This window comes from Daldinia decipiens (genome assembly GCF_022478715.1).
Source record: "Daldinia decipiens strain CBS 113046 unplaced genomic scaffold F4813scaffold_64, whole genome shotgun sequence".
In the NCBI taxonomy this organism is placed as follows: Eukaryota; Fungi; Ascomycota; class Sordariomycetes; order Xylariales; family Hypoxylaceae; genus Daldinia; species Daldinia decipiens.
The window spans coordinates 73,230-100,677 of NW_026054607.1; the positions used below are offsets into that span (position 1 = coordinate 73,230).

The following is a 27,448-nucleotide window of genomic DNA, read 5'->3' on the forward strand; positions in this document are numbered from 1 at the left end:
ATTCCAGATGCCTACAGTGGTCATATCAAAAATAATTTCATGTGAAATGTGGTTTCATTACGGGATATTGCCACGTACATTGGACTCTGAACTAACAGCTCCTCTGAATCCTCATTCCTCACTCCTCGGGAATAGCATTTTCATCGTAGCCTTGTTGAGGTTCTTGTATTCCCAAGCTCCTCTGCAATTTCATGTGGAAATCATGCGGAAGCTCGCCCCAGACTTCTGTGATCACAGCAGCAATACTCTCGGGAGGAACCTCGACTCTTCCCCGGGGTCCGATACACCAAGTTACAGCATCCTCGTCGCCGTCGCTCTTTTCCACTACCTTGTCGACATAGCCCTGCCTCACAATCTTCTGTAGCACGTTATCGGTCTTGTCCATGGGCAAGTTCTGGCTGGCATTCAGACGGGTCAAGTACCGTCGTAGCTTCGTGTCGCTCAGCTCTCCTCCATTGAGAACAATTAACGAGATAATCATAGTGTAGAACCCGACGTATGCAGCTTCTTCGGATGTGCTCGGTATTCGTGACGGGGCGATGATGGACTGCGATTTGTATTCTAGTGGCAGGGTCGAGATCAATATGTATTGTCTGGAGGATGCGGCGCTTTGGGAAGCCGCTTTCCTAGCGTTCGCTCCTATGTCAACTAGTTAGTAAAAGATGACAAGGCACGCCGTCGTATAATTCTTACTCTGCTTCTCCTTTAGCGTTCGCTTCTCCTTGATGGGCAATTCCACCATTTCCATGCCAAAGACTTGTTGAAGCTGGGCTTGGGCCCCCTCAAACACGCGCTTAAACGATCTCGTATTGCTTCCTAAAACTATGCGTAGCTTTTAGAAAAGGGATAATTGCAGGCCGAGTATCTTGAGTAGACTTGACTTACCTTTGTCTCGGATGCCGTCTCGCTTGATAGGTATCCTCGCATATTCACATGCTAGGGCGTATCGAACCAGCTTCTTGACTAGCTGGTCGTCTGTACCGTCACCTGTCCTCTCCATATCGACATCGCCATCTTGATCTTCTTCAGAGGCTTCGGAATCGTCCGATTCGTGCTTGTGTCGAGACTGGCGACGCCGTCGGGCTTCGTTGGTATTATCGTTATTACCTGCTTTCCGCCGTCTTTGGGTCTGGGTTTGTGAAGGCATGGCTGTAGTCTGTAGATACTGGTGTGAAAAGAATATTCTAGTTTGTAAATTTGCGCAAAACTATGGAATGCAAGATACCTGAGGTAGGATCTACTCCTAAATGTTACGAGCTCGGCGGGGGGAGGGGAGATTGACTGAGACGCGTTTTACTTCTATACGCGTAGAGAGATCCCACTTCGACTTTATCGATAGTACTTATCGCTATTAATCGATAAACTATACGTACCTTAAAGCCTATGCACATCCTAAAGCTGATTACCCGATTAAGAAGTAGACTAAAAAAAAGTTGGAGCGAAATATTTTATTATCTACAATCTTTTATTATCCACGATATTATATTCTCTGGTAGAAGATTGACCTGTATATTATATTTTGGCCTGTTAGTCGCCGAAAGGATCTCTATATTCCTTCTTCATGCTAGCCACGAGAGTGACTAGCGGCGCAATCTGTCTAAGATGCCGACTGCGTCTTCTTCATCGCAGCGCTCAGCCTTTTCATGCCTCCAGTCGCATTACTAGAACCCAGCATCCAACCCTGCGACGCTTTTATGGAGACTCAACCGCCCGTTCCCTCGACAATGATTTAGCCCCCGAAGATGAGGTCGTGAATCCGGAAAGTAAAAATGAAGCTCGAGACAGGAAGCGCGAACGTAACGCAAGACATGCCAGTAAAATCTTGATCCTTCACAAGAAGCGTCTTTCTCGCAATCGCGTCCTCGTGGAGGATTCAGGAAGTCTTAGTACCGGTATGTTAGGCAAGCCTGCCTCTGTGATTATTATGAGGGATGAAGGTCTACGCCAAAGGAAATATAATCCTTCTACCCCCGATGATTCCGACGATAAGCCCGACAACCGGCCTGCCAATCTCGAGGCTCTGCTCAAGCTCCAGCGAGAAACGCCAACCGCAGAGGAGGTCCATGACAATGTTCATAATTTAAAACCAAAATCAGATACTACCCTGCTGGAAAGGGACTTCCGCAAGCTGCAAGCCGAGCTGATGAATGGCTTTCTGAGTGGCCAGCTTCATGATTATCTCGAGCATCACAAGCAGGGTGGCCGTTCACCCAAATTCGACTTGAGAGACACAGCATCGATTGCCTTCAAGAGCTATAGTTGGGTCAGAGATATCAGTCCATGGGTGCCATTAAACCCCCATTCAGACCCCGTAGAAGGTGGTAATATTAGCCTGCATGGATACACAACGGAGTCAACCACCTTAAAGGAGGAGCTCGCACTACGAATCATGCGTGAATGCTGGGGTCTTTCGATTGCAGAGCTCGATTCCGGGCTTGGTGAAATAAACATCAAGGTTCGAAATTCTAGGTTTCTTCTGCTCATGCGTATGTCTGTCGCTTATACTTCCCTCTCAAGAGCAAGTCTGGCTAATCTCTCAATAGGTGGTACTCGGCGATGGACATTTATGGACCGCATATTGCTAGATCCTGGAGAGAAGATCGAGGCATTCCGGGCTAGAAAGACTTTACGCATTGTGGCGACGAAAACAAAGGCTTCAACATTAGTAGAAGGGTTAGCCAAGGTACTCAAACAGATCGACGAGGCAAACTATCCGTCCGACCTCATCGCCTCGGAGCCCCTCGACGAAGCGGTACTAGAAGAGATAGGACGTATCACAAATACACATACTAGGTTCAACCAGATTACCAGAAGGGTGAGCCAGCGACCTTTTCAAATAATGATTCTCATACCTGTACTAACTATATTTACGCAGCTTCACGTAACTTGGATCGAATCCGAAGGGCATGCTTCGCAAGGTCCTGTAGGCCTAAGATCTCCAGGCGATGAAGTCTTCCGTCTACTACTTACCGCTTTCAACCCACAACCAGCAACGGCAGCTACTCTCTTGGCAGCAGACTTGGAAAGTCAGGCTACGGGCAGGTTTGTTATGGATACTGCAAGCAAAGAAAAATTAGGATGGAATGACAAAGCGGGCGCATGGGCTCGTTACATACTACCAGTGGCATCCGAAGAAAACGATCCGGCAGTAATGAAACGACTTGACAGACTTGAACTCCCCATTACACCACATCCCGAATTGCCCATTTCCAATGGGCTCGATATGCCTTCATCGGATGCATTACTATTCCCGTACGATGGCGTGGAATGGACGAAAGAGTTCCAAGTATCAACTGTAGCGCAGTTTGGCTCTTTACTACACGCGAATAACCCCTCTACCTCACCTCCCAGTCTTCCTGACCTCTTGACTGCCAACCACCCCCGAGTATTCGCCGCCGCCACGCCGCATGCTATTCAGCTTACCAAGTTTAATAATGGGACCCGATCGCCTGCCAAGACAAGAACCTCGGTGGTTATCCGATTCTGGCCGACGCCCATCCTCGAGCCCATTCGCAACAAAAGCAAAAAAAAGAAGCGGAAAGCCAAGCCTAGCGTACCTAGCGTTACCACTCCTCCCGCGCCTCTCCTCGAGCTTCGTCTCGCAGTGTCTGGCAATGAAATAAATGGTATCGAGAGCTTCCGCGCTATAAAGCGAACACAAGTAACGGACGTCATGCTCCCCGCGTCCCTCGTTGACCTACGCTTCACGCAGGCCCAGTACGCGGTGCCCGAGGGCGAACTTTCCGAGCTCACTTCCTGGGAGCCGTTGAACTCGTTTCTCAGGTCATCGAGATTCAATCTAGAGCACGGCGAGTTCAAGACGCCGTCAAAACAGTCGTTCTCCGTCCCCTGGTATCCAGCCATGCGGCGTTTTTCCGGCGACCCTACCGCATTTATGGCTAGTCCCGAATCCGGAACACCGCGAAACCTTGATACCGACTATACACTAGCAAGTCTAGAGGTTCATCGCTCAATCTCAATGCCATATGAAGGATTCAAATTATCATATACGTCTATAGAGGCAGGACCGGAGAGCGAGCGAAGAGCGGAAGTTACCTTAGAACCCGAAAATAGTGCTGGTCCCCCCAAGGGAGGCGCGCGTACATATCACGATAGCTTCTTAGCAGCCTGCCAAAAACTCGCCAGCACTGATATGCTGTGGTCAGGACTACATAACATGTAAATTACAGTTTGATCACCTAGCTGCAAACTATTGTGTGTAATATAGTGTGTGCATTTAATGAAGATTTTATGCTTCCTACTGTCTCGTAAAGTAGTCAAAGCGACACGCGAAGGCTCTCTCTACCTTAACCCGAGTATAGATATAATGCAATCTTCATATTGAGCATAGCTGGTACGTCGGTTTCATAACCAGATAGTCTTAAATTATTACATTTACCAATAATTATGTCAAATATGAAGATTGATTAATCTAAAACAACCCAAAAGATAATTTAGAAGAATAGATAAAATAAAAGACACCAAACGTGATAGCTTCAATGTAGTCATAATTTAAGATGATAAATCTTCAAGGAATACTAGTTAGTCTCTAAGGGATCAGTCATATTACGGAAGGACTAGAGAAGCCTCCAGTATTAAAACACGATTGACAAAACAGGTGTCAAAATTTAATTAGGAACAGATGGGGCGAAGTAGTAAGGCAGAGTTTTATAATCACTTTAGGGACAGGACACATCACAATCGCGGCATAAATAAGAGGGGTCACGGTCTATGACTCTATTTTACTACAAGCACATGAGAAAGTTTTGTCGCGGAAATGCCCATAACCCTTCCTCTCATACTGCGCTCGGTATCAAATGTCCGAGAGAACAGATCGTGTCAAAAGCAAAGGAAATTCGTAGAGGCATAGTCGTGTCGTCAAGGACCCGTGGCCGCTAACCAGCCGAAGACACATTACATCCCCGCGGCTGCAGTCCAGTTGTGATTGGCGAGCTTATTTCTTGCCAGTGGCCTTAGCGGCGGACTTGGTGACTTTGCCGCTCTTGGAGCTCTTGTTGACGGCCTTGATGACACCGACAGCAACAGTCTGTCGCATGTCACGGACGGCAAAACGACCGAGAGGGGGGTAGTCAGTGAAAGCCTCAACACACATAGGCTTGGAGGGAACCATCTTGACGATGGCGGCGTCACCAGACTTGATGAACTTGGGGTTGTTCTCAACGGATTTACCCGTTCGTCGGTCAATCTTCTCCAGAAGCTCGGCGAACTTGCAGGCAATGTGGGCCGTGTGGCAGTCAAGAACAGGGGCGTAACCAGCACCAACCTGACCGGGGTGGTTGAGAACGATGACCTGGGCAGTGAAGTCATCACAGCCAGCAGGGGGGTCGTTCTTGGAGTCACCAGCGACGTTTCCTCGTCGGATTTCCTTGACCGAGACGTTCTTCACGTTGAAGCCAACGTTGTCACCGGGGACACCCTCGGTAAGCTGCTCGTGGTGCATCTCGACAGACTTGACTTCAGTGGTGACACCAGCGGGGGCGAAGGTGACGACCATACCGGGCTTGATGATACCAGTCTCGATACGGCCGACGGGCACAGTTCCAATACCACCGATCTTGTAGACATCCTGGAGAGGGAGACGGAGGGGCTTGTCTGTGGGACGCTTAGGGGGCTCAATGGCGTCAATGGCCTCAAGGAGAGTCTTGCCGGTGACCTTGCCACCCTTGGTTTCCTTCTCCCAGCCCTTGTACCAAGGAGCGTTGGCAGTAGGGGCCAACATGTTGTCACCGTGGAAACCGGAGATGGGGACAAAGGCAACAGTCTTGGGGTTGTAGCCGACCTTCTTGATGAAGTTGGAGGTCTCCTTGATGATTTCGTTGAATCGGTCCTCAGCCCACTTGGCAGTGTCCATCTTGTTGATGGCAACGATGAGCTGCTTGACACCCAGGGTGTAGGCGAGCAGAGCGTGCTCACGGGTCTGGCCATCTTTGGAGATACCAGCCTCGAACTCACCAGTACCAGCGGCAATGATGAGGACAGCGCAGTCGGCCTGCGAAGTACCAGTAATCATGTTCTTGATGAAATCACGATGACCGGGGGCGTCTAAGCAAAGGCAACATTAGTATCTAGGCGAAGCTCAATAGGTCCAGTGTAAGAGAGGAGACATACCAATGACGGTGACATAGTATCTGGGAGTCTCGAACTTCCAGAGGGCAATGTCGATAGTGATACCACGCTCACGCTCGGCCTTTAGCTTGTCAAGAACCCAGGCATACTTGAAGGAACCCTTGCCGAGCTCAGCGGCTTCCTATTGAGTGGGTTAGTGGATGCTTCTTTGATATCCAGTACGATCGCTTGGCACGTCTAGGGCTGGTTGCTCCGTGCACCAAAATGTTGTGCAGAACGTCAGAGCGGGGTAGGGAAAATTTTGTGCCCCTCGGTGGGGGTCGAGTCGTGATAGAGGAGGGGCACGCGGTTGAAGCGAAACAGCAAGAACTTCAAGTCCTAAGAACCCTTGTGGATTCAAGCGTGGTTCACGACGCGATAAATGTAAACAATGAATTATTACTAACCTTCTCGAACTTCTCGATGGTTCGCTTGTCGATACCACCACACTGGTAGATCAAGTGGCCGGTAGTAGTGGACTTGCCACTGTCGACGTCTGAGATGATCAGTTAGCAATCTGCTATGATGCGCGTAGAAACTAATCAGAAAACTTACGGCCAATGACGACGACGTTGATGTGAGTCTTGTCTTCCTTACTGTAGGTTTGTTAGCAACGAGGCTCTTCGTGATGAGCGCGATAGAGTTTTCTACATACCCCATTTTGGCGGTAGAAGCTTGCTGATTTCTATTTGTGTGATGAAGGGAGACACGAAAACTGCGTAGATAATGGTTAGTTTACTGATCGTATGAGCAGTCTTGTGGTGGTAGATAGGATAGGTGAAGTTGTTGATGGAAGAATGAAGGGGAAAGGAGGAGTTCTCACGTTCAGCAGGTGTTAATGCTTCTGATTAACGGTGTGCGAGACGAAGATCAAAAGGAAACTCAGAGAAGTGTTGGCGAGGGTGTGTAGGGGTTTATAAATTATTTCGGACGGTGGCTAAGGTAGATTTCTGATTGTGGGGGCATTGCCCCTCCTTAGGCCCTTCCTGCTTGCGCACCCCTCCTTCCCAATTCACAAACTGAAATTTTTTCTTTGATATTTTTCCTTTTCCTACTGTACTTTGTACCTAATCTAACTAATCTTTAAGGTTTGTAGCTATCTATTGGCTCAAACTTTTCTAAGCTAAAACATACCGTGTGTGTACTATGTATGTGACTACCTAACCATACCTAAGTGGCTCATGAAATACCTACATCTTCTATGGATACACACATATATACATACGAGGTACGTCTTATGATTTCAATTCTGGCGGATATCCAAGGTTGAGCGCCTTCCATATTATATATGTATCTATATATCCAATTGCGTGTAGGTTGAGGTATTATCTACTGTTGGGACTACCTATTTGCAGGTCAGTACGAATAAATGTATCAATAAATATATCGAACCACTTTGAACGAGCAATTATACCTATAAGCGCAGTTAGGACAGCGCCAAAGGGTAGTAGATTTAATATATCCCAATGAGAGAAGGAGTTCCTTCCATTGAAATACACAGAATTGGATATTACGTGTAAATAAATACATGTACATATAGGCAAGATGCGAGCTCCAGGAGACGTCCTTGGAGGAAAGTTTGATTTAATACAGTTGCTTTAACACATGTACTACATGCATATACCTATCTGTCGTGCCTCCCTTTTCCTTAAGACTCGTATGTCAGTAACCTATGTACTTTGTTATGCGTCGGGTGACTCAGACCGGGGGCAAGTACGTATGTACTAACCTACCTGCAGTCCATGTGTACATACATACCTATTGAACCATAAGCTCGAACAAACCAGGAGAGAAGGAAATAAAAAACCTTTTGATAGCTGCCCAACCTGCTAAAGTACTCCACATAATCGAGCCTTAGGTAAATTATACACAACCTTATTGGCTCCTGCTACAGCGGCTATTAGGTTAGAACTTTGTCATGTGAGATCTGCTACTCTGGTACTCCGTAGTCTTATGCTGATACGTCATGGATCAACTCCAGCTTCTCGAATCCGATACTACCCAGAATGCGAGAATGAGGTTTGCTATTTTGCTAGCCTGCAGTAAAAGTTTGGAAAATACTATATCCGCAAACCTGTGAATTCTCTTTGGACCGTCGCTATCCATGACAGGACGGCGAAGCACGACTAACAAGCGACTAGAGGTATGGCTATCAAGAATCATTTAAGGGTTAATTCCTCATTACAGGCCAGAGCTAGTCTAACGGGGTATCTATCTGCTGAAACGCCATTTCGATGACTGCAACGCATAGAATAACGGAAAAGAATATTCCTAATAAACCTCTCACCCCCTAACCTAGACTGAATATAGTCGGCACACCTCTAAAACTGAAAAATAAAATGCAGCAAGTTGCCTGGTCTCAATCAATCCATATATTATTGGTAATTTCGCCATATTCATTTAGGTCGTCTTCTTGCCGATCAGGGTTCTTGCCACACTTGATGACTGCAGCCTTTTCTTTCTGGCCTAGAACAACTTGATCGAAACCTAGTGGCAAAACTTGGTCACCTTCCAAATATAAAACTTTTAGACCACGGGCCTTATCACGTACTTGTTGCTGGTTTCGCGGGGTTTCGAAATCGCCTATTCTCGCAATGGTACTCCATGAACAATTTATGGATCTGTCGGCGATTAGGTCCAAGAGTTTGGAGGTATCAGAGAAGGACCATGGTACGCGAACTTGCCGGGGCTTGGCCCTGTTCACATAGGTCGTACGTCGAGCATCTCGGGCCTCCTGAGTTAACCTGATAATATCTCGCTCCTGTAAACCAAGGCCTTCAAACATGTCGCTCCGCGGCCGTTCCTTAGTAACTTGCTGGCGACGCACAATCTGAGTTTGTTCCAAGATTCGGGGCCGTTTAGAAGGTGGTCTTTGAACAGTTGCGTCTTCGTTACGAGGCCGCCTGGGTTCGTTAAAAAGTTGCGTATTTACTTCAAAGTCATCATCGCCTTCGCTAGCATCATCTTGATTAGGAGCCGGGCGTTTCCTCGTACGACTAATTACCTGGCTAGGATCTAAGCCACGGATTGCTTCTCTGATACTAGATATATGCCCATTGTCCTCTATGGCTCGTTGATTAGAAGGCGGTACCGATATAGGACTTGACACATGCTGATTCTCACTCCGCCTCACGGCTGCCAGAATGGCGGAACTATTAATGAAATTCTGACTGCGGGGTGTTAGTACAACCTCAGAATAAACTAGAAGCGCGACTGCAAACGTACTTGGATTCCTGAGTTGGTAGTCTATCATATCCTGCAACGTCTGTGTCTGATTCAGAATCTGAGCCCCCTCTATTCTCTTCATTGTCATCGACGAAAAGAGGCTCTGATTCTCCACGTCTTATTAATGCATGCACATCTTCTCCTTCTGTTGGTTTGGCGGCTTTCATGTTTCCCTGATCTGTCGGCATATTATTAAGTTGTTTATACATATCTAGGCCCCATGATCTGAGGTCGTTAAAGAGCTCTTCCTTGGGGCAATCTTGATCCAAACGTGATTCCACTTCGGACCTGTCATCGGAAGAAAGAACGGAGATGATCTCCTGAATGCGGTCTTGATAGCTTTCATAGAGGTAGGAGTTTTCGTTAATATTGATCCCAGCCAAAGGTTTGTATTGTTCTTGGCTATAGAACATACTGGCAGCCAATTCGTACGGGTCAACGGAAGGCTCAGCAGTTAGTAGTTCAACTACGTGACGACATCGAATACGGAATGCTAGATCTAGAACCCGCTCTATATCATCATTCCCCGGAGAATGTGGATTGAACGAGACCGGGAAAGAGTCATCTAGCTGTTCGAGAATCAGGAGCGATCCCTTTTTGCCAACTGTGACGTCTACAATGGAGGCAAGGAGTGATATAATGTTTCCAGAGCAGATTGCCACTTGTATCTTAGCTCGAACTTCTAGGCCATAGTCCTCGGAGAAGTTGATAGGCTTTATGAGAAAGGCGCTGGTATCGGCAAAAGGAAGGCGGGCATGATTGTATGATTTTCTGGTGCGACTTAACCTCGAACGGTCTTCTACGCTTGGCTGCTCGTTGTCTATATATGATAGGACGTCGTACATGTGGTCGGACCAGCGTGCGAACTTGGGTATATCAAAGTCGAGCATATCTTGAATTCTAGAAGAGTCCACCTCCAATGACTCATGAACGTCGTCTGTCTCGGATCCTGCGTCATTCTGGGGAATGATAGGCTTAGATATTGGGACCAAGTCTACAAAGCACTTAGTTAAAAGCTAGAATATGAAGTCTGGAAATAGCATACTAAGATTCTCTAGTTCATCTTCTGGCTCGTTTTCTGGCTCGGGATTCACATGATCTGTAGAGCCTTTCGGGACCTCGTTTGTCGCGCCGCTCTCAAGACTCTTACGACGACGACGCCCAGTGCCGCGTCGTGATATTTCAACCTGAGATCGGGATTCAGGCTCTGTAGATGCGTCGGTAAGTCTAGCGCTTCGTCGAGTTTGTCTCGCGACCGGCTCCGCTGGCTCAACGATCTCAGTCTGACGCGTCGCTGGACGACGGCGCCCAGACATTATAGATCAAGAGTGTAATCAAGAGTGTACGCTGGCTCTATCGGTGCGTAGAAAACTCACGATAGGCAACTACGTTGCTGTGAGGGCTGGTATTGATTGTTAGTGTTGTTGTTGTAATTGTTACTGTTATCGCTGATGCCGTTTTCGAAGTTGTATAACTTCTTAGATCGGGTTAGGGTTAGGGTTAGGGTTATGATCTTATTGGCCAGTTCTTTAATTCAATTCCTCCGCCGTAAACAAAACTCACAGACTTTATATAATCCTGGAAATGAACTGTTACTTTATCAAAGAACCGGTAAAGGTAAATGTGTGATTATTCCTTAAGTGAAGATGGTTATGATACGTAGATAATTATCTAGACCGGCTGTCATGTGATGATATTGAAGTTGAGCTTCTACGTTCTAGGTATAGTGGGTTAACTACATACATAGGTATGTACAGGATGTATGTATTATATACATAGGTACTTTCCATATCATGTGACACCGGCCCTGACTGGCTTCAGTGCTGTGCCTCAAATACGGAACCTAAATATGGGTACCAGTAACCAGTGTACATACATACATAGCAGTAGGCTTAATTTGGAATGCCTCCCTACACATACTACCTAGGTTAGGTAGGTAGCTATTAATGTACCTTAGGTACATTTTGGGGCTGTTTGAAGCTAGTACAGTGAAAAGGTAATTGTTACGGCTACAAGGGTGATTTGTGGGTAGCACCTGTAACCCCCCAGCTTTTCAGTCTTCTACTGTCGCGTACATACCACGTACCACGTACCTTAGGTATATACTTACCTAAACTCACTTACTGCCCTGTTATTTCCACCTTCAAGTTTCTTGCCCCTTTTTACGCTGATTCCATTCAAGAGTAAAGGCACTATAATCTAATAATCATTACATTCTTCTTCATTGGCGTTATCCTTCTTCTTCTGTCTTTCCTGTACATTTAACTCAAAACCTGCCCCCATTTTAGGGATCGCACCGCCGTCTTATCCTTGCTAGTCACGCATTGCGTTGGCTCCGCCGCAGGCTTTTGAAGGAACATTGCCATATTTGTAAAATAATAGTCGCTTGGTTGGAAACCTGTTCACATCATATTTGGGCTGGCGACTGCATATCTCCAGCAAGAACCTCAACTTTACCAGAATACCTAATCTCGTGCTCACCATGAGACTCCGACAACGACGAACGCCGTTTATTCTTCTACTTCTACCCTCCCTTGCCCTAGCCGCATCTACACTAGATACGAAGCCTGCAAAAGATGTTCCCGCTGTGGGCGCGGGCAGTGCGTCGTCCCAATCTCTAGACCCAGCTGCCGGATCTTCCAAGTCGACCAAAGTCGATGTCGGCACCAAAATCGCACCAGTGGATGGTAAAGATGGGATGCCGCATGAGGGACCTTTCGTAACGACTGACAAGGGGCGCAAGAAGGGTGATGCCAATGATGTTGTAGAAACCAAGCCCCTCCCTTCCTTGAAAGACCGGCCGGTAGATCCTACAGTCATCGATGGGAAGAAGATACCCGAGAGTAACGACGGCGTCATGGACGATCCTCATCGTCAGCCTCCTAAGCAGGGCACTACCGGTACCGAAGGAGGCGTGAGCGAGAAAGATAAAGCCAAGAAAGCTAAAGAGGGTGTAACTGGGGAGAAGGTTGAGAACGTGCCCGAAACCCCAAAGGAGAAACCACCGTTGCCGCATAGCGAGCAAGAAAAGATTACGAGCGAAAAAGTTAATAAGAAAGAAAAAGGCAAAGTTGACCTACACCAGACTCCAGAAGATGTTTCCGGGCTCGAGGTATGAAGACAACTCTATATGTTACCTTTAGGGTACTAACTTACCGCACAGAAGCCATTAGACCTGCCAGGTAAACTACGCGACGACCCGAATCCCGTTCCTGACTCGGCCAATAAAGACCACCTCGACGTATCGAAACCTGCCAAATCTACCACCAAGACATGGGAGCAAGCTGATGAAGGCAACGAAGGCCTTATTCAACCTTTTCACTCTTTTGTGCTTTCTCTCGCCATGATCCTCTTTTCTGAAGTGGGCGATAAAACATTCCTCGTTGCCGCGCTCATGGCCATGAAGCATGACCGTATGCTTGTATTCTCGGCTGCTTTCGGTGCCTTGCTAGTCATGACTGTCCTATCGGCCGTAATGGGTCATACGGTCCCAGCCCTGATCCCAAAGAGAGTGACTACTTTCCTAGCCTCAGGGCTATTTTTTGTCTTTGGCGCGAGGTTGCTACGTGAGGGCATGGCCATGGATCCAAACGAGGGCGTCACGGCAGAGATGCAAGAGGTTGAGATGGAACTACAGGAGAAGGAGCACTTGGCACTAAAACAAGGTAGACGGCGCTCCTCTCTATCTCCGTACGCGTTGGAGATGGGGCTCAGCAGCGACCGGAAGCCAAGGTCCCAGTCTCGATTCCCGACCCCACCTCGCAGTCCCTCGACCTCTCCAGGTAGAAGTCCGTCGCCTCGCCGTGGCATTTTCAGGGGATTCGGCGTTGGCCTATCGAACCTCTTCTCGCTTCTTCTAAGTCCCGCGTGGGTGCAAACTTTTGTCATGACCTTCTTGGGGGAATGGGGAGATCGTAGTCAGATTGCAACGATTGCCATGGCTGCTGGTCAAGACTACTGGTGGGTGACATTGGGCGCCGTGCTGGGCCACGCATGTTGTACCGGCGTAGCCGTCCTCGGCGGCAGGGCCATCGCCGGTAAAGTGAGCTTGAAAGTTGGTAAGTTACGATAGATGAGAAGTGCCATATTCTACAGCTAGTTGCTAACATGAGTGTTTTCATAGTAACGGTAGGTGGCGCTGTTGCGTTTTTAGTGTTTGGCCTCATCTACTTAATCGAAGCAATCTACGCGTAACGCCTTTTCTCGGCCGCCGAGCGATGCGCCTATTCCCCTTCGAAGTTTAATACGGCTTACTCTCTGATCGCGCGCGGTTTTAATAAGGAGTGAATTAGGGGCGGCTTTTCAATTTCCAGCAGACATCTGTCTCTAAAAGAGGCAGCTACTAGCATGGGTCTATAACAATATAGGTTGGAAGGAACCGGCCGACATAGGACGATTATAAACTGATATTGTTACTGCTTGTTGGCTTAAGAAAATTAAACCCGGTATATGAAAGGAGAGGGATAGGCTGTTGCATGGGCGGAGTTTGGCATATAAAATGAGCAGGCCCGTCTCAAAGGGATCTGCCGAAGGTGACCATTGATCACATATTTGTAGAATTACTAAACAACCCGGTGGCCGATATGGAGGCCCTTGAGGGTTCGCAGAACCTAGATGTAAGCTAATAGATGCTTGGGATTTATAGACGCTAGGCTAGGTACGAATATATCCCTAGTAGTTGGTGCGAAGCTAAGAAAAGAGTGAAACAATGCTGCTTTTCTTCTGTAGAAAGAGGAAGCCGAGAAAGGTAAGACGTAAAGGGAATGTCCTCGTATAAGCCAATAACAAACACAGGCGAGTCTAGATTGGACATTTCGGTTCGTTCGTTTCCCCGCGTTTGGTCGTGTCCCTTGGCTTTAGACGCCTCGCGGTGAACTTCCACCGAACCCCATATAACACTAATTAAGTACCTCCCCGCCGATAGCCCCTCGACCAGATGTGTATATTACGTAGAAACGAGGCAAATCTGGTGGATATTAGAGATCTAAAGCGAAGCAAGCAACAATAGGAAAGAAGAAGAAAAAGAGAGATATCAACTTAAACCGACAAGTAACATCTGCCCTCCATTATTATTACCATCATGTGGAAACCACACGCTCCGCCGCCTGCTCGCATCACTAAATCGCCCGATCCGGAGTCTGAGAAGACAGCACGTCGCATCGCGCAGATTGTTAAGCTAAAGCCAGAGTTTATTGACAAATATAAAGAAGTACATGCTGCCGTAGTACGTGATGTCCATATATAAGGAACCTTTATCATTATTGTATTTCCCTTCAGGGAGTACTAACTCTGTCAAAGTGGCCCGAGGTTCTAGAGCAAATCAAGGCCTGCAATATCGAGGACTGTAAGATGCTTCTCCTATACTTATACTATATAGGATCAAATGTTTCGAGACTAAAATCCTCCCCTTTCTTAACAACTACAGACAGCATATTCCACGACCCCGGTACGGGGATCCTCTTTGCGAGTTTTAAATATATTGGGAATGACTATACCGGCGACATGGTCCGTATGAAAGAGAACCCAATAGTAAGAGAGTGGTGGGCCATGACAGATGGTTTCCAAGAGGTAAATATTCCTAAGTTCCACTGCTGTGGGGAGGACCCCTAGGATGCTAACCAGAGTTTGATTGTAGAGCTTCGTACCCGGCGCTCACAGTAGCGAATCTGGCCCTCCGTGGTGGAGGGAGGTCGAAGAGGTGTTTTACTTAGAATAGAGACAAAATGGCATGACCAGTTAAGCACTTTCCATGTTATGAGTGTACAGATATAATTGCACTCATATAGCACTTGCGTCTGTTGACCCTATGGTATATGTTCAACGATACGTTCCGTTCAAAATGAAATAAAGCTTTCTTAGCAACTCTTGCATCCTAGTAATAATAATAGACCAAATAGGTTAATCGTAGGTACCTCATTTCCACGAACCAAATAACCCGCCAAGAATCCCTGGACCTCCACCTCCGCCGCCACGGCCGCCATGTCTCCTCGCCTCATTTCGAATCCATTCTTCCAGAAAAGATCGGTCCGCTAGTTTCCTTCCATCAGTTATCTTGGTACTGATTTGGGCCTCTCCAGCGTCGAAACTGAATAGCGTAGGTATAGAAGTAATCATGAAGTCCATGCCGAGCGAGCTGCTCATGACGTCAGGAGCGTCATACTCAACCTCGCAATATCCGACGCCACCCTCAGCCTCACCTACACCAGACTCGATGGCAGATTTTATGAGTGGCGCTACAACATGACATGTAGAACACCATGAAGTAGTCCACAGGGTTATGAGAGGGGTTCTTGAGGAAGAGGATAAGAGCTGATAAGTGTGAAAGTTATCGGGCTGACGAACACTAGCAAGCAGGGTTAGCTGTAAAGCAAGAGGATAATGCTGTGTGAGAGCCAAGTTGCCTTTACTTACGAAGAATATATTTGATTGGCGGCGTTGAGATGGTGAGACAAGGAAAACGTCCGCACCGGAGTCCGGTAGGAAACCGTCAACATTGGTAACCGAAGTCTGGCCCTCATGGTGGCTGATCTGATGCTTAGCCGAAGATTAGGTGAAGCATACATATGTAGAACATAACAAGTATGTACGGGTCCGTACTCTGAGGAGAGGTATTTACATGTGTTATGTGTTATGTGTTATGTGTTATGTGTTATTACGTAATTACATCCATGTAGCTACATAGGTAGGTACTTAACATAGATGACGTAGAACATAGTTAACTATTCGTTAGTTATATCATATATTGAAATATTTATATTCGAATATTTATACTATATCAATTCTGAATAGAGATAAATATATATATATGTGTGTGTGTATGTGTATGTGTATACTTATATAAATCGTTGCCTTCGTTAAGCGCCATGGATGCTATACTAAATTCGCCATGATTTAACTACAGAATGAAATCGTCTTGTAGATCAAGTTGACGCATGATGGAAGCCAACCATCGCTGTCAACCAAACCATATGTAAACAGATATTCGAGAGCTGGGAGCTGTCTAGAATTTTTCCATAAAATTCTTCCTAACAGTCCACATGCGAGCCCTTTTGCCATAGATGTACATAGGTATTGTAAATAAGAGCAGGATGAGCTGGATAATGCCGATCCAGATAAACACTGTTTTAGAACCCTCACTCGTAAGCCATTCAGTGACGAATAGACTGAATACTAGCCCGTGAAATATGTTCTTGCTGAAGTTTAGAGTGACTAAGGCCTCTCCCGCATACTGCCTGTAGCTGTCTACGCAAAATGTGATCGATGTCGTAGATCCCAGTGAGCAACCGAACGAGACCACTCCGAAAAAGATGGTCGGAACAATCCAAGCGTCGTTGTCGTATGCTGACCACCCGAATCCCATGAGCCCGATAGCCGTGGTCACCAAAATTGGCGCGGCCATCACGAGCCGGAACTCGGGTTCGTATAAACCACCATTCCTCCGTGCCATCGCCCTAACGATGATATCGCTAACCTTGCCCGCCACGGCCGTGCCCAGAACACCACCTATGAAAGGTGATATGTAGACAAGGCCCGTTCCCAGTGCGCTAAACTTATAACTACCTTCTCGATAGATGACGGCGACCGATTCCGATATCACGATCAACCAGCCGATAGAGCAGGAGTAGACCGCGGCCGACCATAGGACTGAGGGGTACGAAAAGAGGATTAGAGGACGAATAGCTACCTTCCACCATTTATCTTGGCCGAGCCGCCCATGGTGCACCTTCAACTGCTGGGCAAAAGATTTTGGCGGTGCGTTCCGCAAAGCGTGTGTGTAAGCCTGTCCCGTGGTTATCGTCGCCAAATTTGAGAACGACGTCTTCTCGCTCTCGGTATCAGAATGAACGGTTCCGGGGGCCGGATGAGGCACGCTCCCTTCCTCTGTTCGGAAATAATCATCAGTATGACGTTGATAGTGTGGCGAGTGGAAACCACGCGAGTCTGGCGTTGACTGGCTAAGATGTCCTGGGCCATCCCAGTCAGCCCGTGACCATGCGCTATTATTCGACTGTGTGCGGCTAGCAATCGGACGGGGAGTGTGTGGGATACCATCAGCCGTCGTCGTGGGCACAGCAGTTATCGCCTCTCCAGCTGCTGTAGATTCGTCTCTGTCGTCACTACCGTTAAGCGGTGCCGTGGAAGCTGTCGCTGGTACAGACTGGGCGTGTGCGTGTCCTGAACCTGTTGCTGATTCCCCCCCAGGACCGGACGCAAATCCGACGTGTGCTTTCTTATGCCGCTGCTGCGTTTCCTTCAATGTGCCCTCATGGCGGATTCCTGTAGGCTTCTCATCGCTCACACCTTCTGGCTTCTCGCCAGTAGGAATAGCATTCCCACTTATGTGGGACTTCGAGACTTGTCGGGCAGAGGACCTCCTACTGAAAATAGTAGGGCGTTTTGGATGTTTACGCGATCTTGGTATTGGAGTTCTGTCCCAGAAGGTCTCGGGGACGAAGAAAAATAGAAGGATGCCACAAACACCAACAACCATCGCAAGAATCCTAGAGTAGGGATCATGTTAGCCGGAGAACCATGAGCAGTATAGATGTTTAAGACCATCTCAGAATGAACTTACCAGAATACCCAGCGCCATTCGAGGCGCTCGATAATAGCAGCACTTACGAGAGGGACCAGGTTCTTCCCGCCAAGCAACAATAGAGTATACACACCAATGCGGTACGCTCTCTCATGCAGGAAGAATATCTCAGCGATAGTAGCAGACGGAAGACATTCGACCGGGCTCACAGCAATCCCTTGAAAGATACGAGCTAATATAAGCGAGGTAAAGTTAGGTGATAGAGCACACCATACCGTCGATATGACGAATATTATAGCACTGAAAAGATAAACCGGTCGTTTGCCGTACAAGATAGCAGTAGGTGAGAAGATAACACAACCAATTCCGAGACCCATCATATATAGGCCTGTAGTAAGTGATACTTCGGCGACGTTTATGTTATAATCTATACTTCAATTTAGTAAAAGAAGAGAGTTATAGGCATTCGAGTAAGTGGGTGCTTCCCCTGTACGTACCCTTCGCGACATCAGTGAAACCGGCTGCGATAATGGGTGTCGTTCCACCTCCAACCATACAGTAAAGACCTAAGGTAAGCAAAGCAGAGTCCCGACGCCATGTTGGCCAGTTTAAAGGATCGTTGTGTGAATCATCTGGCTGTGGATCCAAGATAATCTGCCCGTCTTTGGTCAATTTTTTGTCATCCTGCTCCCTGGTTGCTGGTTGTGGCGGCGCTGGTTGTGGATAGCCTATGGGAAGGGAAGAATGAGATGTCCTAGCTGGCGCATTTCGAAGCCCAAGAGGCTCATTTCGGCCCTGGGCAAGGAGCAAGATAGATCCTAAGTGAAATATTAGACCTAGTCTAGAATCGGAGGATTCAAGCGGTGATAACTCGCCTGGAACTTCTATAGTCTTTTTATCATTCAGCATTCCCATGCTCCATTTAGATTTTTCGGTCTTCTGACGCTCCCCATCAGTATCAGCATTAGCCCTTCTCCGGAAGAATGTCTCCCGTGGGCCCTTTGGTATCCCTTTCTCCTCCCCTGCCATCTTTCCCGACTATTCTCGACAGGAATAGGCTTCACCGATGGCGCTGTTAAATCTATACGCCTTCTAATACAAGGAGTTACGGCTCTAGACTCGGTAAAGCACGGTAAAGCATGGACCAATATTGAAAAGTCCAACTTATTCCGAAGCCTACAAAGAGAGATGAGGTAAGTCTCAAAAACAAATGAAGCTACCCAACACCTTGTTATATCCATTTACCTCTCCGCGCCAACTCAAAACAACAACCCCCTCAGTAGTAGTAATAAAGATGTTACTATCCAAGGATTAGCGATTTACAAGTGAGGATTTGCCTAGTGAGAATAGCGTGCTAATGACAAGGTCCGTGTTAAGCCAATAAGATAATTCAAGATGTCTGTAAATGGGGGTCGTGTCCATTGAGGGTTCGGCTTGCATTGCGCAGGTGATCAGGCGGTGATACATAGCAATGGGCACATGGGACAAGGTCAGGTTGCCGCCATCTGCCGCTACGGACGAAGCGGCTCTCCCATCGAGTGGGCGGGTGTGAGTGGAGATGTAGATACACCTGCCTGGCCTGTCTATACCTACATAGGTAGCGTTATTGTAAGCTTATTCTATAAGACTGACAAAAGGAACAATGCAGTCAGTTATTTTTCGAGGGTTTAACAGTGAATAAAGGCCAATCTATTGTAGAATGCATTCATTGAAGAATTCACTATATGTATATGCTAATCACCTTATGCACATAACGACTGCCTGCCTGTTGGATGTAAGTTCGCTGGTTGGGAGGGGTGAAAGGGAATGTCGATCTGTTCTAAGGTTGGGACCCCGGGGGTAAAAGCGCTATGACTGGTATGTAATATTACTACAAATAATATGTAGGTAGCACCGCTAGAGCCTGTTAACATGCATTATGACGGCACCTTACATAAGGGTACATATTTTAAGTATATTAATCTATAGAATGCATGTGATTTACTTATGTACCTCTTTTTAAGTAACCGAAGTAAGATCTGTTATTAAATACGAAAATCGCTTTTAAAGGTTTTATTTATATAAAACGCTTATTAACTTTAACCGTAATTATTAAATAGTTTATTTTATTTTATTATTTTAAATCGTAAAATATATTAAAATATATTTTTTATTATATATATTATTATATAATTAAAAATATTAAAAAGTTTTTAAATATTTAATAAATATAATAAATAAATTAAAATATAATATATTTAAAAAAATACATTTATTATTATAATTATTAATTATTAATAAAAGTTAATTTATAAATAAATTTTTAAAAATAAATTTAATAAATATTAAAATAATAATAATAATTAATTATATAATTTAATCACGTGTTATTATATACGTAAAATTAAATTTAAAATTTAAAATTTTTTAAATTAATTTATATTAATAAAATTATAATATTAAAATTTTAATTTTTTATTTATAATAATTTTTAATATATATTATTTAAAATTAAAATTTATATATTTTTTAATTTTTTATAATAATAATAAAATTAGTTTAATATATATTATTATATATTATTATATTTAAAACTTTTATAAATTTAATTAATAAAAATGTTAAAAATCATCATAAGTGGAAAGTTAAAGTTGTATTAATAAAAAAGACAAAGTCTTTTTAATTTATAAAAGTAAGAAATAAGTTAAGCTATTTTATCCACGTTATCGTTATCGCGGTCTCATTACGTAATCTCATTAAAAAAAATTATTATATGTTAAAACTTTATTTTTTTTAAAATTAAGTGTAATTTTAAATTAATGGTTAATGTTGGATTGACTTTATATTACGTAATAAGGTGAAAAGGAATGTAAATAAAGACTGTGGTTTAATTAGTTAAATTAAAGTAAAAGAAAAAGGATTTTTTCGAATGGGAAAAGATATTTATTATATAAGTGCGCGGGTTGTGCGTGGGCGGTATGTGTGGGCATAACCCTGGTCACGTGACGAGGTCACATGACCGTTATTTTAACAGTTAAAGATAATTATTAAATTAATTAACCATGTTAAATAATTTAAAAGTCTTTAATTTTATATATTTAAATTATATAAACTTTAAAAATAAAAATTTAAATAATATTATATAATATAATATATTATATATTAAAATAAATTTTAAATAAATTATTATTTATTTATTATTTTATTATAAATTTTATTATATTATTATTAAATTTTATTTTAAATATTTTAATAATTAAAACGTATAAAGTAAAATATTTATATTATTTATTTAAAATTATTATTTTTAAAATTAAATAAATTTTAATAATATTAATATATATTGAATTGGTGTGGTGTTACATCGTTAAGAGTAAGGGTATTATTATGTAATCTTAGGTTATAAGCTATATAAAGGTTTAATATTTATTATATTCTTTTGATTAAATAGCTACGATTATTATTATTTAATTATGTATTTAATATAAATATATTTATTATTTTTTTATATTTATAATTTATAGTTTTATTTTATATATTTATTTTATATATTTTATCTAATTAATAGATCTTTATAATTCTTCTAAAATATAATATTATTATTAATTATTTAAAGCCTTTTACGAAGATTTAAACGTTAAAGTGATATGTTATATTCTATAAGAGATATTAACTTTTATTTAGTGGTAACTATTATAGGATTTAAACTTGCAACCTTAGTTTTAAGAGGATTGCTAAGTGTTGATTAGTAAGAATGGTTTTAAAAGTTAAGAAATTAATTTTAAATATTTATTAAAAAAATTTATAAAAAAATAAAGAAATTATGAAAATCCCGAAAATTATTAGGTATTTAGGATAAACCATTATTGAATTATTATAAAAGTTTTTTTATAAATTAATATTATTTAATTAAAAATATTTTTATTAATATAAGATAGTTATAGTCAAAATATGTTAAAAGAATATTAAAAGTAATTATGTAATATAAAACCATTTATAAATTAAATAGTTAAAAATAATAATTAATATTATAAAATTTATAAATTAAAAGATATTAAAATATATAATTAAAGATAATATATAATTATAATGAAGTTGTTATTAAAGGATATAGAATTAGGATTTTTAAAAATTATAATTAAAATATGATTAAATATTGGTAAAAAGAAAATATAAATTAGAGTATAATATTATAATTATATTATTAAGATAAATAATTTATGGTTAATAAGTAATAAAACTTAATGTTAAAAGATTTATTTGTTTATTATCTTAGATATATAAAAGAATTTATTAATTAAGATATTAAAGTGGAATGGATGGAATATTATTAAAGCTATTATGGTAATCTTATTATTATTTATTTTAATATATCTTTAAAGGGTATAAATAAAAGCCAAATTAATAATTACCTATTTATAAGTTAAATTTTACGTTAGAAAAAAGACGTTATGCAATAGTTAAAAAATTAATTAATTTTTAATAAATAAAGATAAATATTATTTTTATTTTTATATTAAGAATAGGGGGCGAAGTTACTAATGTAAATTATTAATAAGTTAAATATTTTTTATATTTTTATTATAGTAAAATATTAATTAGCCTTTTAAAAATATCTTTAATTAACTTTAGGTTAGTAATATTAATTTAAAGGATTAGTTAGTATAATAAAGAATAATATTTAGATTAGAAGTATAATCAAGTTTGTTACCTTTTAAAAATATTATTTTACTATTTATTAGTATATTTTAAATATTATTAATTATCGATTTCATTTGTATTAATTAGTTAGAATTTAAAACATATAGGGATATTTTAGTTATATTATTTAATAGTAAAGGTAATTAAAATAATAAATCCTTAAAATAACCTTTAAGTTTTAAGTAAATACGATTAATAACGTTTATTAATTAGTTATAATAAATTATTATTTAGAATTTTAGTAAAAGAATATCTAATTAACGCGGAAGATTAATTAATATTTAACCGATTATGTATTAGGATTTTATTAAGAATATACCTATTATATTAATTATTATCTCAATTTTAATAACTCTGTTAATAACATAGGTATCAGCTTTTGATTAAAGATTATTAATTTATTTATATTAAATTATTTTACCAAATTTGCAAAATTATAAAAATAAATTATTTAATAAAATAAATATTATTTAATAATTAAAAGATGTTAATAAAATTTTTTACTAATATAAAATAATTAATTATAATTAGATTAAAGAAATCTTAATATAGATTATTAATAATAATATATATAAAAAAATTAATATAATTATTAATAATGTAACTATTTAAAACAAAATTTAAATCTTATTAAAAAGAAAATTTGCTATATATAACCTATATTAATATAAATTATATAAATTAAAATTAAAAAATTTTAAAAATAAAAACGTTTTTAGTAACCTTATCAAATTTACAAACCTAATTAAAAATTATACAATTCTTTTTTAAAATATTAAATTAAATATAATATAAAATATTAATTTTAACAATTATATTAATATTATTTTAAAATAAATTAATAATAATATTTTAAAAAATATTATTTATTATATTTATTTCTTTTTTATAAATATTTAAATTATATTATTTAATATAATTAAAAGTATAATATATAATTAAATTAATAAAAAAATTAAATTATTAAATTGCTATTATAATAGCAAAAAAGTTAAGTTTTAAACTTTTAATAATATTAAAAATATTCTTTAATAATTTATTAATTGTTTATAAAAAAATAATGTTAATAACTAGCCCTAACTTAAGATCTTTATAAAAAATAATAAATTATAAGATTTATTAATTATAAAAAATTTTATAAAATATTTCAATATTATATAAATTAATATGTAAAAAGTTATAATAAAATAGATTAAATAAGAATTAATAATTATTAAAAGTATGCCAGGAATATTACCTTATATAATAATATGTAATAGATATATAATATATTTTAATTAACTTATCAAGATTAATTAAATTTAAACCTGTAAATAATTTTAACTTTTTAATTATTATATAGGAAATTATGATTAAGTTAGATTTTCTTTTCTATATATAATTAATTATTTATTTAATATATGTTAATTTTGTGGTGTTTAAAGAGATATGTATATATGTTATATAATATCTTTATATCTAATAGTATATAATATGGTTATAAATAGGTTCTTATATTATAATAAAACTTATAATATATATATTATAAGTTAATTAAACAGTTAAAAACCAATTTAGAACATTGATATCCTTAATATGATCCAATTGGTTATTAAATAAGAAAGAAAGGTTATTAGTATTATTATTTGTAAATATATTTACAATTAAAATATTAGTGGTTTATTTATTAAAAAATAAGTTAAATATTATATTAAAAAAATTAAAATTAAATAAAAATTAATAATATCATGTTTTATTCTAATTAATTTAATATTTTAGAATTAGACTATTTATATAATAACGGAAATTAATGTTATAAAATTTGGGAATAATATTGAAATATTTGATTAAGGTTTTCTTATTGAGTATAGATGGTTCCTGGAGGTAGTAAAAGAAGATAATATTATTTATATAAAAGATATTATTTAAAAGGAAATTAATAACCAATCTAAAAACCTACTGGTAAATATTAATATAATTAAATAATAAAAAGGGTTAAATAGTAAAGTTATTAAAATTGAATATTTTAATAAAAATAAACCTAAAAAAATTAGCAATATTAATTAACTGAAAGTTAAAAAACTTATATTAATAAAGATTTTAAATATATATAATAAAAAATCTGTAAAATTCTAGAAAGATAAATTTATAAAAAACTTTAAGAAATAATTTAATATAATCTAAAATAAAATAATTAAATTTATATTTAAATTTAATAAATTTATTTATTAAAAATTAATTAAGAAATTTAAAAATTAAAAGATTATTTTAAATTTAACTATTAAAATTATAAAAGAATAAGCTTAAAAAAATATTAATATTAATATTAATTATATTAAATTTATTAACCCGCAATTAAAATTATATACATTTTCTTTGGAAAATATTAAATAATTCTTAACTAATTAACAAAACCAGAAGTTGCCGCTTTTATTATTAAATAAATTTAGAGTATATTTTAAGCTATACCTAAGATTAATAATTAAAATCAGATCTTATAGAAATAAAAATCTAATCATTAAAATTATTAATATAAAAACCAAATTATTAATTATAACATAATTATATATTAGATAATATAACTTACCTTATAGGCAAAATAAAATGGTTTAAAAAAGATTCGATTAATCAATCTTAATTCCAATATTAAAATATATTAAAAGGTTTATATAACTAACTAACTAATCATTACAACTACTTATTTATATTATAAAAAATAAATATTATACAAATAAATTTATTTTAAGCCTAAACTTTATCTTTTAAATATAAATAAATATAATAATTAAAAATAATAAAATTTTAATAAGAATTATAACTTTTAATTTAATAATAATCAAAATACTTTTATTATTTAAAAATTCTATTAATTAGATTTTAAAAGATTTTATTAAACTATATTATATATAAAAAAACTTAAAACCATTAATAATAAAGGCTTAATTAACGGTATTATAAAACCTATTAATTTAAATAATTTATTAATTAATAAATTAATATATAAAATATTTATTAAAATTAATATAATTATAATAAATATTAGAATAAAATTAAATTATAATTAAATTAACCCTAATATTAAAGATATTTATAAAAAAAATATAATCTTTAATAATTAATTTAAAATATCCTACTATTTAAAAATAAACCTTATTAAATAAATTTTATAAAATTTTAATTATAAAGATAAATATTCATTTTATTTAAAAGAAGATAAAAAAGTTAAAATAATATTATTTAATAATTAGTTTTTTACGTTTATAATAAAAGCTTTATATAAAATATAAAAACGATTTAAAAAAAGATAGCGAAGGATATAAAGGCGTTTTAACGATCAAATAATTTAGATTAATATAATATATAAAAATAAATTTTAAAAAATTTATTTTATTAATAATATATTATTTAATAAATTAATATTATTTAAATTATTAAATTGAAAAAATAAGATATTTAAAGAAGCCTTAAAGAATATTAAAGGTTTAAAGCTATTTAGAATAGATAGTTTATATTAAAATATTACCTTGCAATTTATTAAAAAATTATAAAGAATATAATTTACCTTTAAACAATTTAAAATTTTAAAAGTTAAATTATAAAATATAAAATTTATTAATTAAAAAAAAGAGGTATTTATTAAAATATTTTATTGCTAAGAAATGGTTTTAAAATAAGATTTTACTAAATTGGAAAAGATTAAAAACAAAATTACGCTACTATATGTGATTAAAATAGTTTAACATAAGGTTTAGCAGGTTAAAAATATTCTAATTTTAACTTTATTAAAAGATTAAATAATTAAGATTTTGTAAGATAAAATAAAAGTGGGAATTTTAAAAAAAAGCCATAGCCCTTATTATAATATTTAATTTATTATTAAAAAAAAACCGGTAAATTACAATTAATTAATTTTATTATTAAATTAAACGTTTAAATAATTAAAAATATATTTTTTTTAAAAAATTATAATATATTTATAAAAGAATTTATTATCTATATGATACTTTTATATTTAAACCTATTTTTAGGATATAATTAATTAAATCTATTAATATATAATTAAGATATAATAATATTTACTATTCCAATTAGTTTTTTAAAATTTACTATAATTTTAATAAAAATAATAAATTTAATTATATATTTTTTTAAAGTTATAAATTATATATTATATAATTTAATCTTAAATATTTATAAATTATTCTTTAATAACGTTAGCGTTAAAAGCTTAAACATTAAGTATAGTAATTAGAAAAATTACCTAGGAATTTGTTAATTTATATTAAAATATATTGAAAATCTAATAAAAATATTATTTAATTTTAAATTAATCAAAATTATTATAAACTTTATAAAATCCAAATTTTATAAATTGATTATTAAGATTATAGGTTATATTTATAGATTTAATAGTTAATTATTAAGAAAAGCCAAGGTTTTAAAGATTTTTAAATGGGATATATATAAAAATATTTCTAAAATCTAATTATTTCTAAGCCTAATAATATATTTTTATATATAAATTAAAAATTATGTTATTAAGATATTATCCTTAATAAAATTATTGTAAAAAGGAAAATTGTTTATATAAAAGATATCTTAAATATAATATATAATTAAATTAAAAAAAATATTTATAAAATCGTTATACTTTATTATACTTAATTATAATTTAAATTAATTAATAATATTGAAAATAAATATATCTGGTTAAGAATAGGGAGTAGTAATAAGATAGTTTAATGATTAAAAGAATTTTAAATTTTTTTATTATAAATTAAAAATTTGGAAAAAAATTAAATTTAAATATAATATTATAAAATAAGAATATTTTATAATTATAAAAATATTAAAACGTTTAAGAAATTATATTTATAATATTTAATTTTAATTTCTATCTAT

The 27,448-nt window shown here is 37.5% G+C and overlaps 8 protein-coding genes across 8 annotated transcripts; 3 read left to right on the forward strand and 5 right to left on the reverse strand.

The window, feature by feature from the left end:
- Positions 1-118: 118 nt before the first annotated feature.
- On the reverse strand, positions 119-1,147 carry F4813DRAFT_383907 (MAGE-domain-containing protein; the record flags this gene model as incomplete). Its single annotated transcript, XM_049245998.1, has 3 exons — positions 119-639; positions 694-822; positions 886-1,147. The coding sequence occupies 3 exons, from the start codon at positions 1,145-1,147 to the stop codon at positions 119-121; spliced, it is 912 nt and encodes a 303-aa protein (XP_049094560.1).
- A 290-nt stretch (positions 1,148-1,437) lies between these two features.
- On the forward strand, positions 1,438-4,439 carry F4813DRAFT_305936 (mitochondrial inner-membrane-bound regulator-domain-containing protein). Its single transcript, XM_049240822.1, has 3 exons — positions 1,438-2,486; positions 2,544-2,815; positions 2,876-4,439. Exons 1-3 carry the CDS (start codon positions 1,562-1,564, stop codon positions 4,181-4,183), a joined length of 2,505 nt encoding a protein of 834 aa, XP_049094561.1. The 5' UTR covers positions 1,438-1,561; the 3' UTR covers positions 4,184-4,439.
- A 155-nt stretch (positions 4,440-4,594) lies between these two features.
- F4813DRAFT_377538 (translation elongation factor EF-1 alpha) lies at positions 4,595-7,105 on the reverse strand. The gene is made up of 6 exons (XM_049245245.1): positions 6,950-7,105; positions 6,782-6,841; positions 6,682-6,722; positions 6,534-6,622; positions 6,130-6,268; positions 4,595-6,063 (listed from the first exon to the last, which is right to left on the reverse strand). The coding sequence occupies exons 2-6, from the start codon at positions 6,784-6,786 to the stop codon at positions 4,955-4,957; spliced, it is 1,383 nt and encodes a 460-aa protein (XP_049094562.1). The 5' UTR covers positions 6,787-6,841; positions 6,950-7,105; the 3' UTR covers positions 4,595-4,954.
- Positions 7,106-8,485: 1,380 nt separating this feature from the next.
- F4813DRAFT_394552 (uncharacterized protein) lies at positions 8,486-10,667 on the reverse strand (the record flags this gene model as incomplete). The annotated part of the gene is made up of 3 exons (XM_049247581.1): positions 8,486-9,296; positions 9,352-10,345; positions 10,397-10,667. The coding sequence occupies 3 exons, from the start codon at positions 10,665-10,667 to the stop codon at positions 8,486-8,488; spliced, it is 2,076 nt and encodes a 691-aa protein (XP_049094563.1).
- Positions 10,668-11,422: 755 nt separating this feature from the next.
- Positions 11,423-14,069, forward strand: F4813DRAFT_377543 (UPF0016-domain-containing protein). Its single transcript, XM_049245246.1, has 3 exons — positions 11,423-12,463; positions 12,515-13,409; positions 13,475-14,069. The coding sequence occupies exons 1-3, from the start codon at positions 11,834-11,836 to the stop codon at positions 13,543-13,545; spliced, it is 1,596 nt and encodes a 531-aa protein (XP_049094564.1). The 5' UTR covers positions 11,423-11,833; the 3' UTR covers positions 13,546-14,069.
- Positions 14,070-15,199, forward strand: F4813DRAFT_377544 (rhamnose mutarotase). Its single transcript, XM_049245247.1, has 4 exons — positions 14,070-14,575; positions 14,650-14,695; positions 14,777-14,919; positions 14,987-15,199. The coding sequence occupies exons 1-4, from the start codon at positions 14,432-14,434 to the stop codon at positions 15,065-15,067; spliced, it is 414 nt and encodes a 137-aa protein (XP_049094565.1). The 5' UTR covers positions 14,070-14,431; the 3' UTR covers positions 15,068-15,199.
- Positions 15,200-15,264: 65 nt separating this feature from the next.
- Positions 15,265-15,869, reverse strand: F4813DRAFT_383913 (uncharacterized protein; the record flags this gene model as incomplete). The annotated part of the gene is made up of 2 exons (XM_049245999.1): positions 15,265-15,694; positions 15,763-15,869. The coding sequence occupies 2 exons, from the start codon at positions 15,867-15,869 to the stop codon at positions 15,265-15,267; spliced, it is 537 nt and encodes a 178-aa protein (XP_049094566.1).
- A 402-nt stretch (positions 15,870-16,271) lies between these two features.
- Positions 16,272-19,006, reverse strand: F4813DRAFT_306184 (MFS general substrate transporter). The gene is made up of 4 exons (XM_049240823.1): positions 18,763-19,006; positions 18,385-18,705; positions 17,927-18,314; positions 16,272-17,852 (listed from the first exon to the last, which is right to left on the reverse strand). Exons 1-4 carry the CDS (start codon positions 18,914-18,916, stop codon positions 16,352-16,354), a joined length of 2,364 nt encoding a protein of 787 aa, XP_049094567.1. The 5' UTR covers positions 18,917-19,006; the 3' UTR covers positions 16,272-16,351.
- Positions 19,007-27,448: the final 8,442 nt, after the last annotated feature.

Coding starts and splice junctions, on each gene's coding strand:
- F4813DRAFT_377538 (XM_049245245.1), bottom strand. Junction 6,623..6,681: donor CAACGTCGTCGTCATTGGCC/GTAAGTTTTCTG, acceptor TGATCATCTCAG/ACGTCGACAGTGGCAAGTCC. Junction 6,064..6,129: donor ATACTATGTCACCGTCATTG/GTATGTCTCCTC, acceptor GCCTTTGCTTAG/ACGCCCCCGGTCATCGTGAT.
- F4813DRAFT_305936 (XM_049240822.1), top strand. CDS start 1,562: ATGCTAGCCACGAGAGTGACTAGCGGCGCAATCTGTCTAAGATGCCGA. Junction 2,487..2,543: donor TAGGTTTCTTCTGCTCATGC/GTATGTCTGTCG, acceptor ATCTCTCAATAG/GTGGTACTCGGCGATGGACA. Junction 2,816..2,875: donor TCAACCAGATTACCAGAAGG/GTGAGCCAGCGA, acceptor ATATTTACGCAG/CTTCACGTAACTTGGATCGA.
- F4813DRAFT_306184 (XM_049240823.1), bottom strand. CDS start 18,916: ATGGCAGGGGAGGAGAAAGGGATACCAAAGGGCCCACGGGAGACATTC. Junction 18,315..18,384: donor TTTCACTGATGTCGCGAAGG/GTACGTACAGGG, acceptor ATTGAAGTATAG/ATTATAACATAAACGTCGCC. Junction 17,853..17,926: donor GAATGGCGCTGGGTATTCTG/GTAAGTTCATTC, acceptor TCCCTACTCTAG/GATTCTTGCGATGGTTGTTG.
- F4813DRAFT_377543 (XM_049245246.1), top strand. CDS start 11,834: ATGAGACTCCGACAACGACGAACGCCGTTTATTCTTCTACTTCTACCC. Junction 12,464..12,514: donor AAGATGTTTCCGGGCTCGAG/GTATGAAGACAA, acceptor CTTACCGCACAG/AAGCCATTAGACCTGCCAGG. Junction 13,410..13,474: donor TAAAGTGAGCTTGAAAGTTG/GTAAGTTACGAT, acceptor GTGTTTTCATAG/TAACGGTAGGTGGCGCTGTT.
- F4813DRAFT_377544 (XM_049245247.1), top strand. CDS start 14,432: ATGTGGAAACCACACGCTCCGCCGCCTGCTCGCATCACTAAATCGCCC. Junction 14,576..14,649: donor AAGAAGTACATGCTGCCGTA/GTACGTGATGTC, acceptor ACTCTGTCAAAG/TGGCCCGAGGTTCTAGAGCA. Junction 14,920..14,986: donor TGACAGATGGTTTCCAAGAG/GTAAATATTCCT, acceptor GTTTGATTGTAG/AGCTTCGTACCCGGCGCTCA.